The 24,812-nt window shown below is 32.7% G+C and overlaps 1 protein-coding gene across 1 annotated transcript in view; it reads right to left on the bottom strand.

The window, feature by feature from the left end:
* Positions 1-4,532: 4,532 nt before the first annotated feature.
* Positions 4,533-24,812, bottom strand: part of LOC129234665 (uncharacterized) — a 111,136-nt gene continuing 90,856 nt past the window's right edge. Inside the window, exons 7-14 of the mRNA XM_054868708.1 lie at positions 23,840-23,977; positions 19,370-19,545; positions 17,815-17,948; positions 17,009-17,148; positions 15,500-15,581; positions 12,272-12,416; positions 6,433-6,607; positions 4,533-5,848 (exon numbers count right to left, since the gene is read on the bottom strand). Of these exons, the coding sequence (XP_054724683.1) occupies positions 5,685-5,848; positions 6,433-6,607; positions 12,272-12,416; positions 15,500-15,581; positions 17,009-17,148; positions 17,815-17,948; positions 19,370-19,545; positions 23,840-23,977 (1,154 nt within the window). The 3' untranslated portion in view covers positions 4,533-5,684. The remainder of the gene's footprint in view (positions 5,849-6,432; positions 6,608-12,271; positions 12,417-15,499; positions 15,582-17,008; positions 17,149-17,814; positions 17,949-19,369; positions 19,546-23,839; positions 23,978-24,812) is intronic.

Here is a 24,812-nt window from a genome sequence, read left to right as displayed (position 1 = left end):
CGGAGCACAATGGGACAAAAAAGACTTTCATTTTTAATTGTACTGGCAAAAAAGTACGACTTGCATATTGATGGAAGAAGGTAACAAGATTTCCAGATTCTAAAAATCATACATTAAAACTTTCTGAAAGGTAAAAACTGTAATATCAAAATATTTTGTTGAATAATTTATGATCAAATAAAACTAAATTAATTAATATTTAAACTCTTTTAGTAGCCTTATTTTTTATAAATATTTAAGGTCAGTTGGGGCAAGTGCGGCTTAAGTTAATAATCAGTAACCGGGAATATCTGCAAGGCTGCTTGCCATCTGGGTAGCTTGGTAAACGTTATTACTTTGCACTGCGTGCGTTAGATCGCGCTACTTGAATGGTAACTCTACTCCCTCCCTCATTTCCTAAATCTTCTCATTCCCACTACAGTGCCATGTTGTTATGGTTCGAGAAATCATCGTTTCTTCTGTTGTTGTTCTCACTTTTTCGTGCTTCCAAAACGTAATTACAACTATTTCATGTCTACTTTTCGTATTTTTAAAGCTGAGATTTATTATTTTTTACTTTAAAATCAATTAATTTTAGGGCTGCACTTGCCCCAGAAAATTATACGACTGGGAAAGTGCGACCCGAAAGTAAAGGGGCAAATGCAGCCTCGCATTTCTTGGGGCTGCACTTTCCCATTAATCTGGCAATGTTCTTTTATGACAGATATAATTTGCTTGCAACGATTTAATGAAGCAATGTAATTAATTTTTAATCCCTGCACCTTTGTCTAACTAACAATAAGTGTCACTAGTCTATATTTCTCCAATATAACTGTTTATATATACTGCTCCATAATATAAATTAAATTGTTAATTACTATACTAAGTGTACTTATACAAAAAAAATCTGTTCAAGTTCGTCAAAGACATGTTACCTTTTGTCAGTTGCATAGTTACCTTTTGTATTATTAAGTTAATATTTTATAAGCTAGTTGATATTAAAGTTTAAAGATTATTCCTTGATATGGAAGTTTTTTTTTTTAAAGCTTATTTGCATAATAAAAGTTATCTTTCATGTTCTTTATTTAATTTAAAATAAAAACTTCATAATTTTGTTTAATAAACCATTGTTCCTTGAACCTTCTTCATTTTACATTGATAGGTTTCGTTAGGAAAAATGTAATAACTTCCCAATGAATAGGTGAAAATAAAAATAAAAAAATATTTTTTTAATCAGGAAAAAATACTCCATTGATTGCATTTGCCCCTTATTTTCTCAAACGGTTTTTTAAAAAAAATTCAGGTAGGTGATGCTCTTGCCCCACTTTTATTGAGAAAGTGCAGCCCTAGAGCACAATAGTTTAAAACAATTTTTTTCAACTTTTTTACCTGCAATGATTTTAATAGGCTCATGTCTTGGGAAACACACTAAAACAGGTAACATACGAAATAAAAATTAAATTTTTTTTATTAAGTCTTGTAATGTCTAGGCCTTAATAAAGTTGAACTGTACAATTTAAAGGCTGCACTTCCCCCAACTCACCTTAATCCATTTTATGATCCTATCCTGTTAACCAATATGTATTTTAATCCAAACTGAGGTAACTCACATTTAAAAAACTCGACCCCCAAATGAAATGTTGAAATGCCGCCCCTGGTGTTATAAAATGTCGTGAAAATGAATACTTTAAAATGCAACTGTATCTTATTTAATTTAATCTTTAGGAAAAATATAAAAGAAACAACTTTTTGTGATCGTAAATTATGAATTTCAGCTATTTAGTTTGGAAAAGAGTTCATGTCAGATACGTAATATAAGAAATCATAATCTCTAACACTGAAGAAAGAATAAAATGCTAAACTAACTCAGAATTAAAATGAAAACAAATTAGGTAATGAAGTCATTTCTATATCAATATTTTCAAACCTGTGCCATTTGCAGATTACTTCAAATTATCAACTCTAACACATTTTGAATTTATTTTTTGCTCTTTAAAGTTTGAAATTATTCTCATAAGATTTGTTTCAAAACTGATGGATGGCAGGAGGGGGTTGCCCTAAATTCAACATCATTTGTTTCCTATTTCAAATAAATAAATAATATTGACACGACCGCATCATCACTAGTAACATTATCCTTAGTGGATCTGATCTTAAGCAAGTTTCTTTATTTAATATTTTTATTCATGTCATTATGCTGTTCATTTTTTCTGAAATCCTACATCTTCAAGTATCATTGCGTGTTTTTAATGCTAGCAGCAGTGCATAAATTTCTGTCAGAATGTTTTTATTTTTTTTCTGATGTTTGCAACAATATCTAGCGTTTCAATTCAAGTTGAATTTCTAAGCTAAATTGTGTTTACGCTAGTGATGTACTTTAGATTGACAAAAATAATTAAGAATTATTTGAATAAAGGTTCTAAAAAATGCTACTTCATTTTATGTTTGCAATAGTTGTTTGTAACTTTCCATTAGTTTAGTATAAAGAAATGAAAGAAAACATCTGATAAACTAAGAGAACTGTGAGGAATGAAGGGAGGCTCTTGATAGACACTAAACTCTTCACTAAAGCCTGCATGATTTTTCAACAAATATCTAATCTTCTTTAATAATAATAAAGCTTATATGTCTGGATGTCTGTTACACGCATAGTACCTAGACTATTCTGCCGATTTTCATGAAATTTGGCACAAAATTAGTTCTTAGCATAGGGGTGAGCACCTTGAAGCGATTTTTCGAAAATTCGATTTTGTTCTTTTTCTATTCCAATTTAAAGAACATTTTACCTAACAAATTATCATTACTTGGACCAGTAAATTATCATAGCATGTACGAGCAAATTACCATAATGTGGGCAAGCAAGTGGAACTAGCAAATTGACGAGAAATTCATCATTCATTCTTTGTAAATATGCAGATGAACCAAATGACCTTTTAATTTTATACTAAGGGCAAAGCCATGCGGGTACCGCTTGTATTAATATGACAAATGGTCAGTATGCATATGAAGAAGAGGTACAAACTTTATCAGTAAATTGCATTGATAAGTTACTTAATGATGTATTACCTTGTTTTGCCATGAAATTGGGAGGAGGGGGAGTGGACGATTTTGTGATATGACCCTGGATATTTTTTTTAATGTCATGTTGAAAATACTTCATTTTTGGAACAAGAGATCACTCTTTAATAACATCTTAGGTTGTTATGCGTAATAAATCTATTTAATAATTTTTTTATTAAATTGTAAACAAAGAACTAGAATAAAATTTCGAAAATGCTCTAATTTATAATATTGAAACAGCATTAAAAAAGGGGGGAATTTTTAAATATTACATATTATTGCAATGCTAACTGATCATCTCTACCCATCTCTTAAGCTTAGTAATCTCGTTTGGTTTAATAAGAAAACATAAGCGAGTGTTTAAGACAGCATTGAACAGCAAGTGTAGAAGTCGTAACGTAAGTATTCTAGCCTCCTTAACTCTTAGGCATTTCTATATACCATGAGCTATTTCCTTAGCTATGTTACTATCTGAGAGGAAAGGCAATATTTTCCTGGATTGTTTCACTGAGCTAAATGTTATGTTACTTTTTAATAGCATTTCAATTATTTAAAGCATTTGTATATCATATTATGAAAGCAATAACTTTAATGTGATACTTTTAGCAAATTTTCCCGTCTTTGGAAAATGATTAACACTCGTCTGTTATGCCCTATTTGCCTTTGTTGGTGTAAAGCATTTTGCAAAGCTCTTTTCCTTTGAGATTTTAGAGTTTGTTCTAAAATCATCTCAAATATTTTTCATTAAAATAGCTCTGTTACTCCTTATAAACTTTTTTATTAAATAAAAGTTATTTTGAAGATTTTTTTGTGTTGTTCTTGCACTTTGCATTGCAGTACTCCATTTCTTAAGTAGTTTTGAGAACAGTTTTTCTTTTACTAAATGAGTATCGTTTAATCTTCTCACAAGTCTATGAAGATAAGTATGGCTCAAAAAGTTTTGTTGCTGTTAAAATAACAAAAACTGCATTTAAAAAATCAATTGTTTTAAAATAAAATCTTCACTTTGGGCTTTATGAATGGTAGAAGGAGACATTATTTTCATGGTACTGTCTGACCAAGGATTGTATGGAAAGATAAACATCCGTTTTACAGCCGGAAATAGACGAATCTATTATTTTTCGGCGATGCCAGCTTTTGCAGAAGCAGAGTCATTCATGAGTGGAATACCGGCATTAAATTTTTACTTTTCCTCCTCATTTGGATAGCTTCTTCTTATCTGGACGTTTGAAAATTCCATACAATCCGTGGTTGCGTAGTATTTGTATGGATCCTAGTGTGCTTTGAGAGAATAGTAGGTTTTTACTAAAATTTGTGCATTGAAAATGTATATTACTTTGCAAAGGTTATAGAATGACAATTTGTATTATCATAACTGCATTGTAGTGAAATTCGTATGCAATGATTCAAAACATGATAATTTTCATAAATAATTTAATAAATTAAAAATCACATTTTACATACAAAAATAAATAATTATGAATGCTGAAAATACATAAATTTACATCCCATCAAGATAATTCAAGGCCCCATGTAATTTTAATCTCATTCAAAGTTATGAAAAACATACATACACTGTCTCTCAAATTAATTTATAATACAATACTGATATTGGAATTGACCAGAAATCTTCGAAAAGTGTGCTCACACTTCAAACAGGATTAGATAACTATCCAAAAATGATTGCGTATGATGAAAGCACGTCATGTAGTTTTTCACAACTGTGAGTTTGTTCGAAAGCATCACCAAAAGTTCAATACCAGCAAACCATGCCATGAAATAAATTAATTTTACCGGCAAATTATGTAGCTAATTTATGAGAAACTTTCGTCTAAAGCTAATGAAATGAGACATGAGAAAATAAATAAATAAATAAATAATGATTGAAAATGGCAAAAAATGTAGAACCAGCATGTCCTTGCAATTATGAAATGAAGTTTTTCTTCAAAAAGAAACTAACAAGTATACGTTGGATGTAACTAACATTTTCGAAGTGAAATGGGAAAAACAAATTTTTGTGACAGAGTGATTTTAAACAGAGAACTTATATACACTAAGGCACAATTTGTCTTGAAAATGCTTCATGACTTTAGAGTTTCATTGTCATATATTAATGCTCAATTTTCCAATGCTTTTAATTCCGAAAAAAAAAAAAAAATCTTAACACATTAGATACATTTGATTAGGAATATTGAATAAATTGTGAAATCTATATTTTGCTTTAATTGACCTTTTGAAGTATGTTATTTTTGCACAATAATTTCGAATATTTGACTGGGCTAGTTAAAACAAAACGCATAATAAAGAGTAGTTTGGAGGGAAATAATTTTAAACTATCAACATGCTAAAGCTTCATATTTCAATGTTTAAAATTATGATATTGGATGTACGTACTCATACTGTGCAAAGTTAACTTGTTACTACGAATTAAAATTTTTCAAGAAAAATTAAACTGCAAAAAAATTTATAATTACTCTGACATTTTTAGAGTTCTTATGAGATAGTTCGAATTTTATTTTTAAAAAAAAGTACTCAAGAGATTGGCTGCGATTTTTAGCAAGGGGGAGAAAAATTGGTGTTTTTGATCCAAACATTCGGAAGTCACTCTTAGGATTCATTAAGTTTATGGGGAGAGGGGGTCCTCCCTATCCTCTAAGTTCTTTTTCTGCTCTCTGATGAGCAACGAAGTAGGATACAGTACAGATGTAGATGACAAGAAGAAGAGCCGTCGTAACTCCAAGCGCCATCACTGAAGTCCGTGATGCACACTCGTCCAAAAGACCCACCGACTGTTGGACGACGAAGGTTTCTGCACAAAAGAAAAAACTTTATTTCATTGAGAAATTTCAAAAAAGTGTTTATGAGAACTTCGAAAATTCTTGTTCCCCTTCCCCTTTCCTTTAATAATTTTTAAACTTTTAACTGCATTGACGAGTCAGCCTGCCTCCCGATTGAAAAAGAAGCTAAAACTTGTTTGTAAAATAACTTTAAAGCGAACTATTTTAATTAGTCCTGTAATTAACCGCAATGCACAGATGTCATTGCTCAAAAAATCTGTCTTAGTAAGTGGGCATAAACTCTTTGATCACGAATCGTGCTGAGCTTGGCGATTCAAAAAGTTGCCAATCTGGATCTAGTTATATGCATACGCTTGTTGTTTTTGTGTGTGTGTGTTTTTTTGTTTTGTTTTTTTGGAGCGATTTCAAATGTCTAAAATTTTCCTTCCATGAAATAATACTCCAAATAAAACAGGACATACTTCTAATAATGTGTGTTTTTGTCGACAATGGCTCGCCAAACTTGTCATTGTCAACATTATCCAGGCCATGATAGAGTCGATAAATGGACAAGAATACTAATGCTATTTCTTAAATGCATTAAATATGTACTCACCATTGGCAGAATGAGGGTTGTTCTGGAGCGAAGTGGAGACTCCTTCATCCCCGAAATCAAGGACCAAGATCTCCTTGCTGAGGGTCATTTCGTCCTGAATTGTCTCCGAGGGAGATCTCTTTTTCCTCCCCCAAGATTCCTCACGGGCCAGACTTAAGTAATCCCCACATACCGCCTGAAAATAAACAAAAAAGAAAGATCAGTTTTGCTTCTTGTTCCTTTAGTTGTTTATGTTAGTGAGTGAAAATGATAGCTTCCGACTTTTTTTCTCAAAATCAGTCCGATTCTGCATCCCTGGTTGTAACGGACTTCTCGTTATAACCTAGATCCTAGGCTACATTTTCAATTCGGTGACAGTTTTGTTTAGGTTGAAATTAAACGTAATTAGTGAGGGGTCGTCCACAAATGGTGTCACGTTTTGAAGACTAGGGTATTTGTGAAATTGTGACAAGGTGGAGGGAGGTGGTAATAAGAAGTGTGGTATCACAATCACACATTTTGTTTCACATAACACTTTACTTTTGAAGAATAGTGTGACGTGAGTGACTAGGGGAATAGGTAAGGTGAAAAATAGGTGTTTAAACATAGTGTGACATTCACGGACAGCTTATTATAGACCTATTTGCAGTTGGCATCCATATTCATTACATTCAAACAAAATGTCTAAATCATCAATTAGACACTTAGTCTAGTCATATTAGACATTAAAATTGCAAAATGCGATGTAGTTCTGATTTTTTAATATGTTGCTTGGGTCAGTTAGGGTAGTGTAAATATAAATTTGCAGTTTTCAAAAACCTATGCTCGCTGCGTAATTCGCGAAAAGCTGCGAAATTTTCGGACTTTTTTTAGTTTTTCCTTTTTAACTCCTAAGCTATCCAACTTTTGATTCTAAATGTGGGTACCCGTTTTATAGCACCTTAAATTTTTGAACAATTTCAGCTTGAGTGGCGTTCTGTACGATCAATAGTACTTATGATATGGACAAAAGAAAAAAAAACAATGATTTCAAAAGGGTGAAACTGTAATTACATGTTAGTTTTATCATTAAAACATATCTTAAAAATTAATTATACACTTAATGTCTTGGTTTTCATAGTGTATTTGATCAGTACGATCGTACTCCCAAACTGAAAAAAAAAGCAGGTAGTGATAGGTCGATTTTTTTCCTTTATTTTTCTTTTTTTCATTTTTATCGATTAGAACGGCAAAAATGTTGTGAGCAGTCTTTTCAAATGCCAGATTGCACAAAGCTGAGCAAAGATCAGTTCTGCAACAACAGCGTACTCCCATATATCCCTTCTTGCACTAAAATGAGAGAAATCTGAAAAGGACCGGTGAGGCTGGATCGTTTAATGTAGTAATTGGTGACGAAACAATCTCAAAATTTATGTTGGTCTTCGACCAACTCTGCTCTGAGGCATCTTTCTCCTCTGCCAACCATTTGTTTCCTTGTCGGTACCTGCGATACGAATGGAATTAAGGTACTCTTTTTGTTTGAAGACTTAACAGAGACGGTTCACAATTGCATTACAGGCTGCTTTGAGGAACAGGTGGAACTGAATACAGGGTTCATACTCTATTTGGATGAAAAAATTCCATGACTTTTTCATGACCTCAATGAAAATTTTCATGACCTCATTACACAAAGAGAATAGAACTATTTAATCCCAAACTTGTTAATTTTTGGAAATGAGCATTAGCAAAACGTTTACATGGAATGCCACAGCCTCATTGAAGCACTTACTCATAATGGAAAAAATATAAGTGAACACTTAAAAAACTAAACTATTCTTATTTGACTTCATCATAAATTTAAGTAAAGTAAAAATGCAGTGAAACGAATATGATGATGCTTAAATGTCAGATATATTTTTTATAAACAGGCAGAATGACATTGAATGGGGTAAAGGTTGAATGAGTCATCACTAAGTTTCAATAAAATTGCTTCAATGGTTGCCTTTTAGTGTCAACAGTGCCACATAACTTGACAGTACATTTTGGTTCTTTAAAGTAAAGCCACATAGTTTAGTTTTTGGTTCTAAACCAGACCTTTTTTGAAAAAACCATTCAGTAATGAATCAATCTTCTGATTTAAAAGTATACTTGTTTTGTTTACTCATTTGTACATTTTCAAATGCATATAAATTAATAGGTTCAGAAATTCCAGAACATGTTTGATTCCTGACATTGAACGTAGCAGTGGGTCGCATGGATTAGTTTTGCAGGCCGTATGTTGGAGAGTATGTTTTAGAGTATTAGAATTCCTCTTTTTCTGTATTCGTGACTAAAGATCTTTATTTTCTAAAAACCTTCAACAAATTAAGATAAACTCTGAAAAATTTAATAATAAAGTTCCTACGAGTGATGGAATCGAACTCGGATGCAATTGAATTGCTTCTTTTGAGTGGGCGGGGTCAAACTAAGAACGTAAATTTCGCTACTACAGAATATGAAACATAAGGGTTGAAAATAACAGTAAATTCAAAATAAGTGATGTCCAAGCAGTAAAATCACATCGCAAAAAAAAAAAAAAGGCAAGCTGCTGCGACAGAAGTGGATGCAATGGAGATATAAAAATTCAGATTTGATATTGGGATCCTTCAATTTTCCACTTTCAATAGCTTTTATGTGCTATACTGTTAAATCACTCAAGATTTCTAATGCTCCCTCAGTTACTGTTTGTTTCTCTTTGTCCAGGACATTTTTCCATGACTTGAAATTAATTTTCATGACTTTCAATGAAAAGTTCAACTTTCCATGACTTTTCCAGGTCTGAAATTCGCTTATTTTTTTCCCATGACTTTCCAGGATTTCCATGACCCGTACGAACCCTGGAATACTGTAGCACGATGTCGGGGGATGCCTCCTTTCCATACAGAGGAACCAGCTTCTGCTAAAGCTCCGAGACTCACCTTAGAAAGGAACGCTATGGTGGTCTGATCAACCTCATACCAGTTCGTTTGAAAAACACCGCACAGTTTTATTTTTCTTAGCCAGACATGGGAAGATGTGGTATCACATCCACTAACTGCGTGAAGAAAAAGTACGAATCTAAGAGTTATTCCATTTTTCCTCGGTTGAAAAATAAGTTATAAAGCTGAATATAAATTAACGGGACTTTGGTTCTTTTATGGAAGGAAATATTTTTTATGTTTGAGACAAAAAAAAAAGGTAGGTCCACATCCTCTTCATCATCGATCACGATCTGTTGAGATATACTTTTTTCGATGGCGGGTTCGGATAATGTTTCAGTTTCTCTAATTATTTTTTTCTTCAATGCCCTCAAGTTCCAACCTAGGGAGCAACTCGTCATTGAGGTGTCGTTTATTACACGATTTGGAAAAGCGATTCTTAAGGAGCACTCTGATGTTGAGAGGTCAAATAAATCACATTGCGCTAGCGCGCAGTCGTTCTGATGTATCCGAAGACAGTAAAAACGTAACAGTCATTTCAGTTCTCCAATAAAGTTAAACAGGAGTATAATTCATTACACTCACCGAAAAGCACGCAGCTGAACAACTAGTTAATGTATTGCATCTGTGGATTAGTTCGCTCTCTCTCTCTCTCTCTCGCGAGCGCGCGATTGAAACAAACATTTTAGAGAAATAATAAATTAGATTGAAAATAAGTGTTTCATTTTTGAAAAATGATACAATTTCGCATAGCAGGCTGCTTTAACCGTTATGGCTTGAATGCCAGCACATGTTTTTCTTTTAATCGAACATTTAAAATTCAAATCCAAAACCAAATTGAACTAAGTCCATTATTTAAGCATAATGAAGTGGATAATAATTTTAATATTTTACATCGTATTCGAATAAATAGTTAAAGGTTTACTGGGTGAAACTCGTAATATCAATTTGGCGTAGTATTTTTTCATTTATATAAAAGGTCGAACACTGCTATGAGAAAAATATACATTTCAGCATACAATGAAAAAGTTTTTATGCACAAAAAGGATTCCCTTGAAAACTGAATTTTTAAATCTAATACTTTTATACTTTTTTATGCTTATATTATGCTTAGCGGTCTGAACGGAGTCAAAGCTTTGAAAAAGAAAAAAACACCCTTCGGCTAATTGTCAACTTATTTGAATAAGAACTGTTGCCTGCATAAAGGAATCGGAACGCCGAGAAGCATTCCCGTCGTATTTATTTTATTGCCTTACGTGTGTTATCTGTTGTATTTTATTAGTACATGTAATGCGTAACATTAATCTAAATTTTCTTTAATGGCGGACAGCCGGGGCGGGCCAGAAGTTCAGCTAGTTTATAGCTGAAAGCTCTACCGAAAAAAACTTAGCAATTTAACCGAGCAACTAAGTCCAGTGCTTTGAAGCTTTATTTAAAAAAATAGTTGAAAAACAGGTTGGAACATTGTATTAAAATTTTGCTTTAAAAAAAAAAATCTGCATAAGAACTACAGGCTGCATCAAAGCTTTGCAACAGCGAGGGGCGTTTCTGAAAAATTGATTTTAAGACCGTAAGTCTGTTTGTCGTCATTAGCAGGCCCGATAAGCTTTAAAATCAGGGGGAATTTCTTCAAGAAATAAGAAAGATCTCGCATACCGACAGAAAAATAATCCACAGAAATAATATTTGAGATAAGATATTAAACAGAAGTATTTTTATTTTTGAAAATTGATACAATTTGTTATCGCAGGCTGCTTGAACCGTTATGGCTTGGATGGCAGCACATGTTTATCATTTAACCGAAGGTTAAAATACAAAATTATTTGAACTAAGTTCGTTTTTTAAGCGTGGCTTTTCGAATGTAGTAAAAATGTAACTGGCTATTTGTTTTTTGCCGAAAGAAGAAACAAAAATGATATTTTACCCATCAAGTTGCTAGTAATTTTAATGTTTTACTTCGTATTCTAATAAATATTCATAGTTTAACTGAATGAAAAGCGTAATTTCAATTTGTGGTAGAATTTTTTTTATTTTTACAAAGCGTCAAAAACTGTCATTAGAAGAATGTACATTTCAGTATACGATTTATTTATTTTTTTTTCTGAAAAAATACTATTCCATTGTAGTCTGAAATCCTAAACCAGATACTTATATTTTCGTTTACATTATGCTTTAATTTTGTGACCGAGGCCAAAGGTTAAAAAAAAAAAAAAAAAAAAAAATAATTTTCTTACCTCACCCTCGTTACTTATTGTTATCAAATATTAATATAATGCGCGGTATTTGTCTAACTTTTTGATGCAAATTGTCCACATCGGACCCGAACACTCGTACTTTTGGTTACCAACCGAACACTCTGCCGATCGAGCTATCCAGCTCTGTCAGTCTCAGCGCAAGTTAAACCTATAAATTTAACCGAAAACTTCAGTCTGGTGCTTTAAAACAGGTTTTCTTTTGACAGAAAAAAAAAACAATTTTTAGACCGTGGGTCTATTTTTCGTCATTAGCTTGCACGATAAGTTGTAACTCAAGAAATCGATCAAGTATTGAGAAAGTTCTCGCGTAGGAACAAAAAACAGGCTACAAAAATAATACATAAGGATGATATAAAGTATCAACTTTCTAAAAATGGTGTTTTTACTTGAAAAAGAATGTTTTGTACGCGTTGCGGGTGTGACCAAACGGTCACGCCCGCAACACTTACAAATCATTAGTTTTTAAGCACGAGAAAACTTTTTAGAAAGTTGAGAACTTCATATAATGAAACATAATGATCGATTATATTAGAATATATCGCAAATAAAAGCCAAAGTTTAAAATTCTGGGAATAGAGCGCAAATATCTGCGCAAAATTCACACAAGGGCAAATAAATTCGGCAAAAAATCCAAAACAGCGGAGAATGTTGTTGAAAATATCTTCTTACCGGTTCGCACTTTCCAACACAATATTTGACATTACATTGGAAAATGACTCCATAGGATTCTGTAAAACGAAACGCTTCGTAAGAGCTCTCCAGAGCCTCTCCGTTCTGGATGAATCTGGGGAAAATCACAGGGTCCACGGGGCAGCTGCAAAAAGAAAGAAAAAAAAAAAAAAAGCTATTAATGGAGCTCAGATGATAAGGTAAGTACGCTGTTAGCACTTGTTTTGAAGCCGTCGTTAGCGCGAAAATTTATGTCTTGCGAAATATCTCCCCCCCCCCCCGCTCAAATGATAATAAAAAAATCAAAATTTTTTTTACTTGTCCGAAATTTAATGCCTTATTGCACAGCTACTTAAATAAGAAATCAGTGCTAAAACTTGTTGAATATAAAATTAATTCACGAATACTACACAACTATTTCTTGAATATAAAAACTGCTTTATGCAAGAGCAGTCATATTTAGTACTTTCGGTTCTGTTAAAATTCACGAAATTTTCAGTTGGCGAAATCGGCGGTTTCCTCATTTTCGCGAAAACTACTGCTCGTAAGATAAGTTCTTTTACAGTAGTTAGAAATATCGTTATTTCAATGGATGCGTTTCTTGGAGTGAAGTTAGATAACGACATTTTTAAGTTTGGACCTGTATAGATTTTCCTTCGCCTCAGTGATTCTGAGATCGCAACCAGTTAAGTTTTTGCGATTGATCAAGTAAAGGCAGTGAAAATGCTTAGGAAAATCTTGTTTTCTTTTTCTCAAGTAATGCCACTTTTATTTTGCTCTGAAAAGTGCCGTTTGTTAAACTAGTTCGGCTTTGTTATCAAAGAAACACACAATTTTTATTCAGTTTTATGTTGCGGGCTGAGAGAAATACATCCGTCTTTATTATGTTTTTCTTTTTTTTTTTTTTTTCATTAAAACAAGCTTCCTAACAAGTTATCTGTTTTATCCACCGTAGCTCAGAAGCAGTCTTTTTTACTCTGTTTTGGTTTCCCATTGGATTAGTAATTGTCTATCATTAAGTTAAGAATTCATATCAATTGAAAATCCTGCCCTATTTTTAGCTCATTTATGTTGATAAAACATAATATAATAACTTCCTCATAAAATAGTAATTTAAATAATAATACACGACAACCGTAACTAGAAACCTGCCCTAAAAACTGGAAGTTTCTTTTTAAAACTAATAAAAAACAGTTTTCTACAGCTTCCATTAAAATAGTAATACTTTAGTTCAGTGGCGTAGAAAAGAGACTCTGTACCGCTCCCTTGAAGTTCAAAATTAAGCTGCAATAATTAAATTAGTTATTCCACCTCACATAGAATACTTTTTTCATCATCTAATCAATTCAACGTACGTAATACTGCGTACGTGAGATTAAAATCAAATTATCTCTGCTTGAATTAATAATTCCAAGTATCAGAGTTGATTGATTTTTGGAAGGACTCCCTTGAGGAATTTTCGGCTACGCAACTGCTTCAGTTCAATGCACAATTCTTTAGCTAAATATTTACGTCCTTGTGTTTACTCAGAAATTCATTATTTTCACAAACGTTTGTCAGAAGGCAGTTTTATATTATGTTTTTAATTTTATTTTTGCTTTGCACAATTTGTGAAGGTGTATCAGAGCGTAACTTTACTGCCTACTTGTAAATAACATTTTCAATTTCATTAGCGATGCATTGAAATTTCACATATTGAACGAACTTATTGCACTGTATAAGATTCACATAATAACATTCATTGTTGTATCAGAGATTAAACGTAGAATCAAAATTTTATCAATTAAACAAATATTGCTATTGTATAAGTGATTCACATATGAGTATCAGCATTGCTGTTGTTCACATAACACCCAGTGGTGCTCAGCCTTTTTTTACTTTCAAACCTCATTTCATACTAAGATAAATTTCACGAGCCAAAACAATTATAAAATTTCAATTATACAGGTATTATTATTATTATTATTATTATTATTATTATTATTATTATTTTGATAGCATGAGAAAAAAAAAGAAAATTAAAGATAATTATAAACCAAAAATTGCTGTCATCATTATTACTACATGCTTATTTTATTGACCAGAAAGTCGCCCGTTAAGGTATGACGGGTGAAAACTGCTTTTACATTTGAAGGAAGTCATTGCCTGTTTGATGATATTTTGATAGTTGAAATTGTAACCCTTTAACTTCAGTGGATTAACCCTAAACTCCAGTCGGTAGCGTTCATCGTTGACCATTTTTTCGTTTCTTCATTCCCCTGAAATGACACAGTCTTACCAGTAAAACAGTTAAGTTACCGGATCGAGTTCAGTCTTGTCACAATAAAGCCTTTCCCTGCATGTTAAACATTACCAAAACATATTATCAAATTATCATGACGGGGCGCGAGTTTATTTTTGAAACATGCGGTTACTCGATCATCGACTATTATATATAAGGAGAAACGTAGCTTACATTTGTTTTCAGAAACCAATTTATGACTACATGGCTTCGAATTTGCAACAATCAATCATAACCCGGAGTTTAGATGATCATCAGTTGCTTTAGAAGGTTTCAGAATACATTTTTCGTTTCATTGAACATAAGAGCGAGCGACATATGACCCGTGGGGCGTAGGTTCAGCACCACTGTATAAGAGATTGACGTAGCAGCAAGATTTTATTTACTAAACGAACAACGCTGTTGTAAAAGTGATTTAGAACAGAAAATAGCGGTAAAATAAGGATGTAATATTGATGTAAAAAATCAATTAAATATCGGAAAATATTTAAGTAAGGTACCATTAGCTAAGTAATATATGTTTTATGTCTAATTATGCCTTTCTTTTCTTTCAATAAGTTAATCAATTTTTCAACCCTTTTTTTTTTTTACTCTTTCCTTTTACTTTACAGTTATCCTCGACCTCCAAGGGGAGCGCACCTGACAGAATGAAAATTGCTGGATAATAAGATAACATTACGAAGAAAGTATTATGCGTAACTCTCTCGTTCAAAAATAGACGTGAGCCAAAAAAAAAAAAAAAAAAAAACGCATTTTTCTTTTTGTCTCAACTTGTTTCATCTCATACTCAAGAAATTACAAATTTAAAGATCAGTTACTCTTCAAAGACCGTAGTGATGTTGCGTGATTAAAGACAGCACACAAAGTGGATTTCTTTGTAATGATTTGCAAGATAGGCATATCTGGAATTGAGATATTGAAGCAAAAAAACTTTTAGTTTTATTTACCCTCTATCGTCGATTATTTCAAAAGTGCTCCTTCCGTCTTTAGCCATGGCGAAACAACTGCGAGCGAAGATTCCATAGGGCGCTGTAAATTAAAGATTGGAATTGAATTACATATACAATAATTGTATTTAAGAATTATTATCATTATTATTATTATTATTTTGAAACTTACATTTTCATACGTATACATTTTTATGTATAGTAAGGACAGGGATTGTACTCTATGTAAATGTACATACTGTATAGTAATTAAAGATTATATACGCCCTATTAGTTGATGCGGTAAATAAGCTTATATTAAAATAAACTGATTACAGTGATAGAAATTCTTGGATGACATGCATAAGTTACTCAGCACAATCAACCCGATTCTCGAACGTCTTAGATTAACTTCGTTACCGTTTTTTAATCGGTAATGTGGCAATTCCGGTGACAGAATGATGAATCAGATGCGAGTTCGTCTGCGTCTAGTCGAAAACGGCAGGGAGAGAAATTCGACTGATACGAATACACATTGATTGAGGTAATAACCTAAACGAGTAAGAGGGCTGGAAAGCTTTTGAATATGACACAGTCTTGCTTCATTCAGGGCCTGATTTACCATTAAGCCCATGAGGCCCGTTCTAAGGGTCCCTTAGATAGCTTAGGTATTAAAAAGGATAGCAATGTGTATTTTCACCTCAAAACAGCCACTTTTTGCTTTCTAGTATTTTGCTGCACCCCAGCCTACAGCATATACCACTATGGGGTTGTTTCCTTCAGTCAAAGGTACTACTTTTAGTCACTGAAATTGATAAAATAAGCAAAAAAAAAAAAAAAAACATGGACCTAGAAAATACTTTATTTTCACAACAGTTTTTTTTAATTAAATTTTTTAAAACGTCCGATTTTTCAAACAAGGCGTGGTCTTTACGACGTCACAAATGATGCACTTTGGCGCATCTTTCTATCACGTTTCCACGTTATGATGATCAAGAGGCGAATTAAATACTACACTCTACGCTTATACTATCAACCATATCGTTGCCAATACAAGTGAGTAAAGCAGCGAATTAAATATTTTGCTCTGTGAATGGCAACAGTGAATGGCATTTCATCATTTGTGATGTCATCGGCAGAAGTGTAAACAATAAAAGCGCACCGGTTAAAGTAATTTTTTTTTAAAAAAATATTAAACTTAAACAAATTATTTAAAAATGGTCAGATCCTATGTTTTTAAGCATTCTCTTTCAGAAAAAAAAACTTTTAAAATTTTGGAAACAATCCCATTGCAAAAAAGGTGTTCGGTATGCGGCAGCCCCACTTCAGAAAACTGGTGGAATGTAGTTCTAGGGGGCGATACAGATGTGTCCGGTCTAAAGTCCGAAAATTTCTAAATCGGACCCTGTCTTTCTGGGAACGTGCTGACAAAACAACGTAAGAAAAAAAAAAAAAAACCATGGGGTTTCTGTTTAAAAGAATGTTTTGCACGAGGGAATGCGGAATTTTCCAGTTGAAGCGAAAACTTACTGTCTTTCGGGATCTCGATGTGGAAAGTGAGTCTGTCTCCAATACGCACTGTGCTTGCTTCTCTTCCATCCTGACCCAGGATGACAATCTGCGGCAGGGGTGCTTCGGGGGCTCCAGAGATTTCCAAGGTGGCAGGGTCTCTGCGAAGACACCAAAGGGTTAGGAGAAGAAACAGTTTACTTATCGACTGCGGACACAAAAAATGGCATCGGACTGGGATTTGTTCCTTATTTGCTCGTTGTATTTAAAAAAAAAACAGTGCTAACAGCTCAAACCTGATTTGTGTTGCAAGTACAAATTAAAATAAATTAATAATAGGTAAAATGGTCGTAAAAAATGTGCACTGTCCTAGCCTCTTTTTGCCTGCCGCACTCTATATCATCGAGTGAGTACTACAAGTAGGTAACGTAAAATTTGGAAAAAATAGAAAGTTTCACTTTGGCTGAAAATTTTTGTTCGAAAGAAGACATAAATAAAATGGAATTTGGAAATAGTGCAACCAGATAAATCAAGTCCGGAGATAATATTGTTATAAAAATATCTATACGGTGAAGTGAAACATTAAAAGAGGTAACTAATACTTTTGTAAAATATCTATTTTATTATCGTAATTTTTGTAATGATAATCGTTTCTGTGACCTTAAATTTTATAAAAAGACATTTCTGGGAGGAAAATGAGCAGTCTTTCTAAAGCTCCTGATCGATTTTATTATTATACTTAATAATTTCTCGGAAATTACAGAATTCTGAAATGTTCAGATCTGCCTGTGAGAAAATAAAGGAAATCTGATGTTCGAAATACTTACCTCACAGGTATCATTCCAAACGAGATGTTTCTGGACGTAGTTTCGTAGGTACATCGAACATTGTACATCTTATCCGCTTTTGTCAGGACTACGTTGTGGTGCTGAAGAACGACTGTGTTTGTGTACACTCCAGCCTGAATCGGAATTTAAAATTATTGAGTCACTGTGCAATGAAATATGTTATTGAGATTAAAATAGTGATGTGGTAAAATGTTTTCAGTTTGTAGCGTCATCTATCTATCAATATTTTAACTTTGTTCTTAAACTTGAAGTTATTCCAGTCAAAAAATAAATAGCTTTAAAGATAAAGAAAAAATACATTTTCAAAATTTGATACAAGTATGGTAATATTTTGTGGTCTATCAAAATTATTTTTTGTCATTATGTAGTAATAAAGTTATTGTAATAAACATTAAAAATATTAATTGAGGTTACTGATGTCCAGTGTAGCACTTACACGATATGACCAAAAGTATTGGGACACTTTCGAAAATTCATATTTTTATGGATTTCCCAAGAAATAAGAGTCTAATTGCTTTGTAACTTTTGTCACATAAAAGGTATGCTCTAGATGTCGTTTTCCAATAAAAGTGATATCACCCTTGCGTTTCCAGGATCAGTAACAAATTGAAAGAAAACCAAAATGTTTTTTGATTACAGTTCATCGTAAATAGCTGAGAATAAGCTGTAAATTTTAAAGAAAGAAATTAGAAAGAAAACGAAGTACAGTTGTTTTACATACTTTCAAGAAAGTATCACTGATTTTCACGAAGATATAAGCATTTCTTTCAGAACTACGAATTTTATTTGAAGCTTTTTGGCTCATAACATGCAAAGTTTTCCACCAAAGCTAACCAAACTTTTAGAAAACGTGACAGCATACAAGAGAAGTATAACACTTAAATTTGAAATTAAAATGTTGAAAATTTGATAAAATATGAATATTTAGAGCAATTAATTTTTTGTTTCTTTTCGTTTTTTCCACTTTTTCGTTTCTTCATTCTCCTAAAATGACAGTCTTATCAGTAAAACAGTTAAGTTTCGGATCCAGTTCACTCTTGTGAAAATAAAGCATTTCCCTGAATGTCCAACATATCCAAAAAAAAAAAAAAAACTACCAAATTATCATGCCATGGAGCGAATTTCATTGTTGATGACGTCAGGAGCGTTACTCGATCATCCGCTGTTATAGGTATGAGGATTTACAATGCATATCATTTTAATGTTGTATGTCCAAAGGTGCTAAAAAGTAGGTACGTAACAACTTGAAGTTATGAAACGAATTACTTGGTGACCCATGGGTTATAAGTTGTCGTTTAGAGAATACACGGGGATTAACTGCCTTTCTTTTTCTTTTTTTTAAAATACCGAAATAAACATTTTTACTAAAGTGAGGTTGACATCAAGGACTCTGTACTAATGATTCTCGACCTTGGCAATGTTGTAGCAAAAATAAAATGATTATTGCTTTTAAATTCGATTTCCTCACCAAAATCTCAGTTATCGAAATTTAGCCCTAAGATGTTTCTCCATTTAAAAAAAAAAAAAAACTTACCAGAGACTGGGTGTTACAATCTTGCCCGGAGAGTGAAAGTTCTAGTTGGAAGTTCTGGCTATTGTGAATGTGTGCATTGCAAGTCTCGCTTCTCCCCAACGCGTACACGCGGCCATGGAAAGGGCGGGAAGTCTCCACAAACACGACGATCTTGGTATCACTGCAACGTATTTTCACTGCAAGGAGAGAATAATGAAGGAAAAGATCAGTTTAGGTAACTGCATATTATGAAAGCATTGTATACTGAAATTTTAAACACTTTTTACACTTCTGTCGACTATTAGATAGTATTTTTGCTTTGAATTAAAAAAATGTATATTGAATTAATTAAACTTTAAGATGGAACAGCTTTCTGAAAAATTATTCGGGGCACGGTCAAATCTTGTTGCTGTAACTATTATTGAAAAGAGAAAAAAATGAAAACGTTCGTTCTTTGCATAAAATATTTATTATACAGAAGATCTAAATTATGTTAAACAAATATCATATCCAATTCGTCTTAACTGTTTGAAAAATTCCGAAAACCTTTTCTGTAAAAAAATATGAAGTCTAAATCAAACGTTAACTAAATGGAAGTAGTTTTTAAAATGCAGAAGGCTTTCCAAATGTTGAGTCCAATGAAGGATGCAAATGAAAAAAAAAAAAAACACTCAAAACAGATCGCTCTGTATGATACAATTATACAGATAATACTAGGCAGATGGGCAGGAAAAATAAAACGACATATTACCCCATCTGGGGCATTATTATTATTATTATTATTATTATTATTATTATTATTATTATTATTATTATTATTATTATTATTTGTACTTCTCAAAGCAATATTTTTTTGCAGTCATAGCATGAGCATGTAAGAAAACTCCGTTCTAGGTTGTTTATCCGAAAAATTACATTCGTTTTATCACTAAAATGCTTAATAAATGTAAATTTTTTCATCAATAAAATCTAAAATTCAAGAATTTCAAACAAAAATCCAAGAACCTAAGACCTTTGGGAACACCCAAGCTTTGGCTTCCCTGATATAGAGGTGCCATAAAAATAAAAAAAAATAAAAAAAAAAATAAAAAAAACTGTTATAATTTCCTTGGAAATGGTCAAGATGAGTATTTTGGCTGCTCATACGTTCATACGTATTTATGTACGGACGTGTCAAAATAACTAATAAAAAATTATTCAGGGGAAAATGGAAATGTAAGATGTGTCGTGAGTATGAGCCTTCAACTTCATTCAAGAAAGTAAAAAAATAATTTTAAATGGCAAAATTTTGTTCTTTCTCTCTCTCTCTCTCTCTTTTTGACGAAGTTTCAAGAAAATTACTTTTCGTTTTGATACTACGATCATTTCATTCAACGACCACGGAAGGCATTCTATGAAAGGGACATACCGGGGCGAGGTCATATTGAATGGTTAAAAGATAAAAACCGTTCCATTTTTTAGAGAAAATGTTCGCATTTGGACAAAAGCTAGTGGGAAATAATTATTTGAAAGGAAATTACCCCTAAAAGTTTTTATAGCAGTAGGTCTTAAAGCAGTCCAGTTAATTTTTCCCTATCATTAAAAGATTTCATTTAATGGTTGCAGTATAAACTATAAAGAATTTTGTTCGACGTTGTTGTAAAAAGTAATAACATTGCAATATACGCTTATCGTCAAACTTTCATTCCAATTCCCCCTTAAATTTACCTTTCATCAATCCTCCGTAAGGTTGTGATATCAATCTTTTTAGTAACCATTGACCCCTGTCCCATATTACTGATGGTTGACAAGATAAAAACCTGTAAGTTTTACTGTTTGACAAAAAGAGTCACATCTAATAGTCTTGCTAGAGTAATGCTTAAAAATCTTCTTCTTCATTAATTTTTGAACCAAAAAAAAGAAAATAATAAAAAATAAAAAAGAAAGAAGTGGTATTTCTGCGGAGCTAATTTCCTTACTGTTATAGACCTTACTTTATGAGGCCTTTTGCTGTCTTCCGGGTTTACACCACCAGCTGTTTTAGCTGTTAACTTGAAACATGCCACCAATAAATGCAATTTATGAGGCAGAAAAAATGCTACCACACAGCGAAAATAGTTTCTCGGAATTTCCTCCAGCCTACCGGTACATCTTTTGTTGCGTTTGTACAGTAATTTTCAAGCGTTTGAAGAATCTATAGTTTTCGAAGCATATTTGATTGATTAAAAGGTGAATGATTCTGCCGCTTAAAACTGTACAGACAGAATCAATTCCTTTCCTTGAGCACTGTGATGCATCCAAATCTAGATATTATACACTCATGTTTGTGAAAATTGCAACAACATGAAGGACTCATTGGAAATGGATAAAATTTATTGTACATACTAGCAAAAATACCCGGCGTTGCCTGGGTCAGTAATAATATTGAAAAACAATCGCTACTTTCCTTTGTTTTCTGCTTTAACTGAAATAACTCAAAACACACTGCTTTGACGTGATTAAAAATTAAGCTTCTTCCTTACCCATAAAAGGAAAATGGCACTAAGTATGAAGAACAAAATAGTACTTTTTTAGAAACGAAAAAAGACATTTAATCATATACAAATATGAGGAATTTCTAAAATATGAATTTAAACATCACGTTTAAAAAGATTTATCTCTTTTTTTTCTGAACATATTCTAAAATCTTCTCTATATTGCTATTGAAGACGTACTTTAAAAAAAATGTAGTCGCCCGTAATCCCTTACTGCGATTTAAAATATTACCAAATTTGTGGTAATCGTTTTGAGATACTTTGGATAAGGTTCCCCCTTCCTACTTTGTAAAACTTTGTGTTACTCGTTTTCATCGAAGAGATAGTGTCGCCAAATACTGAGATACTGCTGGTGACCATAAAATGATGCTACCCCAAATGATTCCAAAATAAGAAGTAAAATTTCGCAATTGTTTGAAATTGTGCGCAGTTTTGTGCTCGATTCCCTGATTTGTCTCAGATTAAACATATAGGCTGGGATTACTTTGGGTAGTAAGTAGGACATTTTTTGAGTTTGGTTGAATTAGCGGAGCGGTTACAGTAAATGTGGCACGATATGACGTAGGACATCACCAGGGGCGGATACGGGAAAATCTTTTGGAGTTAGGCACGGGAAATTGAGTAAGTCCCCCCCCCCCCAGCCGCCGCCTTTGATGTTTCATAACAATGTTTTAATGACTTAATTTTTAAATGTGCGTGTTTTTAATTTTTTTTTAAGGATTCCTTTAGGTTAATGAATCTACTTCTAAGTATATGAATATTAAGCACTAATAAACTTTGAATGTGGACGAAAAACATCTTTAACGTTTCAAGCCATTTAAATACTAAACCCAATGTTATATCTCCGAGATGCTAGACAATGAGTGGCTTTTAGGAACATTGTCATAATGATTATAACACACGAGGGCAAGGTTATTAAATAAACCCATACCTCACTTGAATTTTTTTAAATTAATTTATAAAGAAAATCATAACTTCATAACATAGTATAAGTTTTACTGAAGAATTCAGAAACTATTTTTGTGTTAATTTCTAAACAGTTGCTGATTTGTTCTTAAAGTCGTGATACAGTTGAGATAACATATTGATACTACATGCCGTTTCCATTAAAAACGATGGCTTTTCCAAGAAACTACCATTTGATTTCTTTCATTGTGCATTTTTTATAAGCTGAAAAAGAAATCTATTATTTCGCAAATAGGTTTCTGGTTCAAAATGACTCTTTTATAGGTGCGCACCTATACATTAATAAAAATAAATAAATAAAATAATATTGATTCTATCAAAGAAGAATTAGTGGACGAATCGCGATAATACGGTCTCTTGAATTCGAAACCAGTGAGTTAAATGTATTCTGCAACTCTCGGCCTCCGACTCCAGTAATACTTCTTTAGCAAACAAAAATGCTTTTATTCAAAGTATGCTCTGTGTGTTTTGTATTCTTTTTAATTAACAACGTAAAAAAATGCAAAAGAAAGGTCAATTAAAAAGTAATAAATAAAATAATGAAATTAATTCATCCTTTTGGGGGAGCACGGGTCCCCTGGGCCCCCGTAAAATCCGCTACTGGACATCGCACAATTCTTTTAAGCCTCAATCCTCGCCAGTATCGCCTCGAGCCAACTGGGTACTAAAACCTCCATTCATTTAAGATTTTTTTCTGTGGCATATGATCATTTTGCTTTCATTTTGTAATCACATTCTTATATCAATATTGTCCTCACGAATGTAAAACTTCGTTTTATTCTGACAATTGCGTCGCTTTTTTATGCGTCGCTTTTTTTTTTTTGTTATAGAGTGTACTTTTTCCCTTTGGAAGGTATGCGTATCAAAAAATGATTTGGCCTTTTTGCCTCGTTTGCTCTGTGTTCAAAATCTTGTGTCTCTTTTGAAGATAAACATTCAGCAAAATTCTTTAGCCAACACGCACCACAAACAAACTGAGTGTTCTAAAAGAAAGAATTGTCAATAATCTCACCATCATAGCATACTCCATAAGCATCACAAGAGGGGTCTTGTTCATCGGCCATCATGGCTGCCGTTTTCGGGGTGGTGATCTGGAAGAGTTCTGGTTTTTGCTCTGGCACTTGCGGATTGAATGTTCCCTCAGATGGAGCTAAAGAAAAACGTCATATAAATGAATACATTTGTGTAAAATTCTTGTATGTAACGTAATACACACCTGCATCTCATCTTCCTCAGTAGAGCCATTAAATGTATTTAGATACCGCGATATAAAACTACTAATCTTACAAAAGTTGACGCCTCTGACTAAAAGTACTAAATTTCCAATATCTGTATTCTTATATGCACTTTATCGGTTGAATTTTAAAAGCCCATGTACTTATAGTGCCAGTATTTCAATGATATTAGCTCTCACTTTATTAAAATCAAGCTCGCAAAGCACAAAAGTACATTACTTTTCTACCATACCCCCATTTATATCACCAAAACTCTTGTAACTCCGAAACTGTGCTTAGCATCCAAGTTGCAAATTTGTGTCAGTCACGAGTTCGAGTGTTAAACGGTTCGAAGCATTTTTTTTTTATTGTTTACTCTTTTATTATTTTCAATTTATGTTTTTAACTTGCATAATGTTTTCAATTGTACAAACACTTGCATGGAAAAATACTCTGCAATCTGTCATACATTTTTAAAGAGTATATTTTATTAAAGCATTAAAACTATACGCTACCCTTTGGTGAATACCTAAACGATTACATTTTATATGAATTTCGTTGATTCCATCACTTCCTGCTTCTTTGCGACTACAGCCCATAATCGGAAGCTCAAAATTTTACTTCACTGTTAAAAGGATTTTTCGTAAGCCTTGTATGCAATATTTTGTCCTTTATTTTTTGCTTAAGATTTTACCATTTCTAGTTCTGTTGATACATTTTATTTTTTTCTTGACCACTAGCCTCCATGAATTACTGTTAAAAACGACATAG

This window comes from Uloborus diversus, chromosome 1 (assembly GCF_026930045.1).
Source record: "Uloborus diversus isolate 005 chromosome 1, Udiv.v.3.1, whole genome shotgun sequence".
In the NCBI taxonomy this organism is placed as follows: Eukaryota; Metazoa; Arthropoda; class Arachnida; order Araneae; family Uloboridae; genus Uloborus; species Uloborus diversus.
The sequence above is the reverse complement of the archived record's forward strand: the minus strand, read 5'-3'. Positions and strand labels throughout refer to the sequence as shown.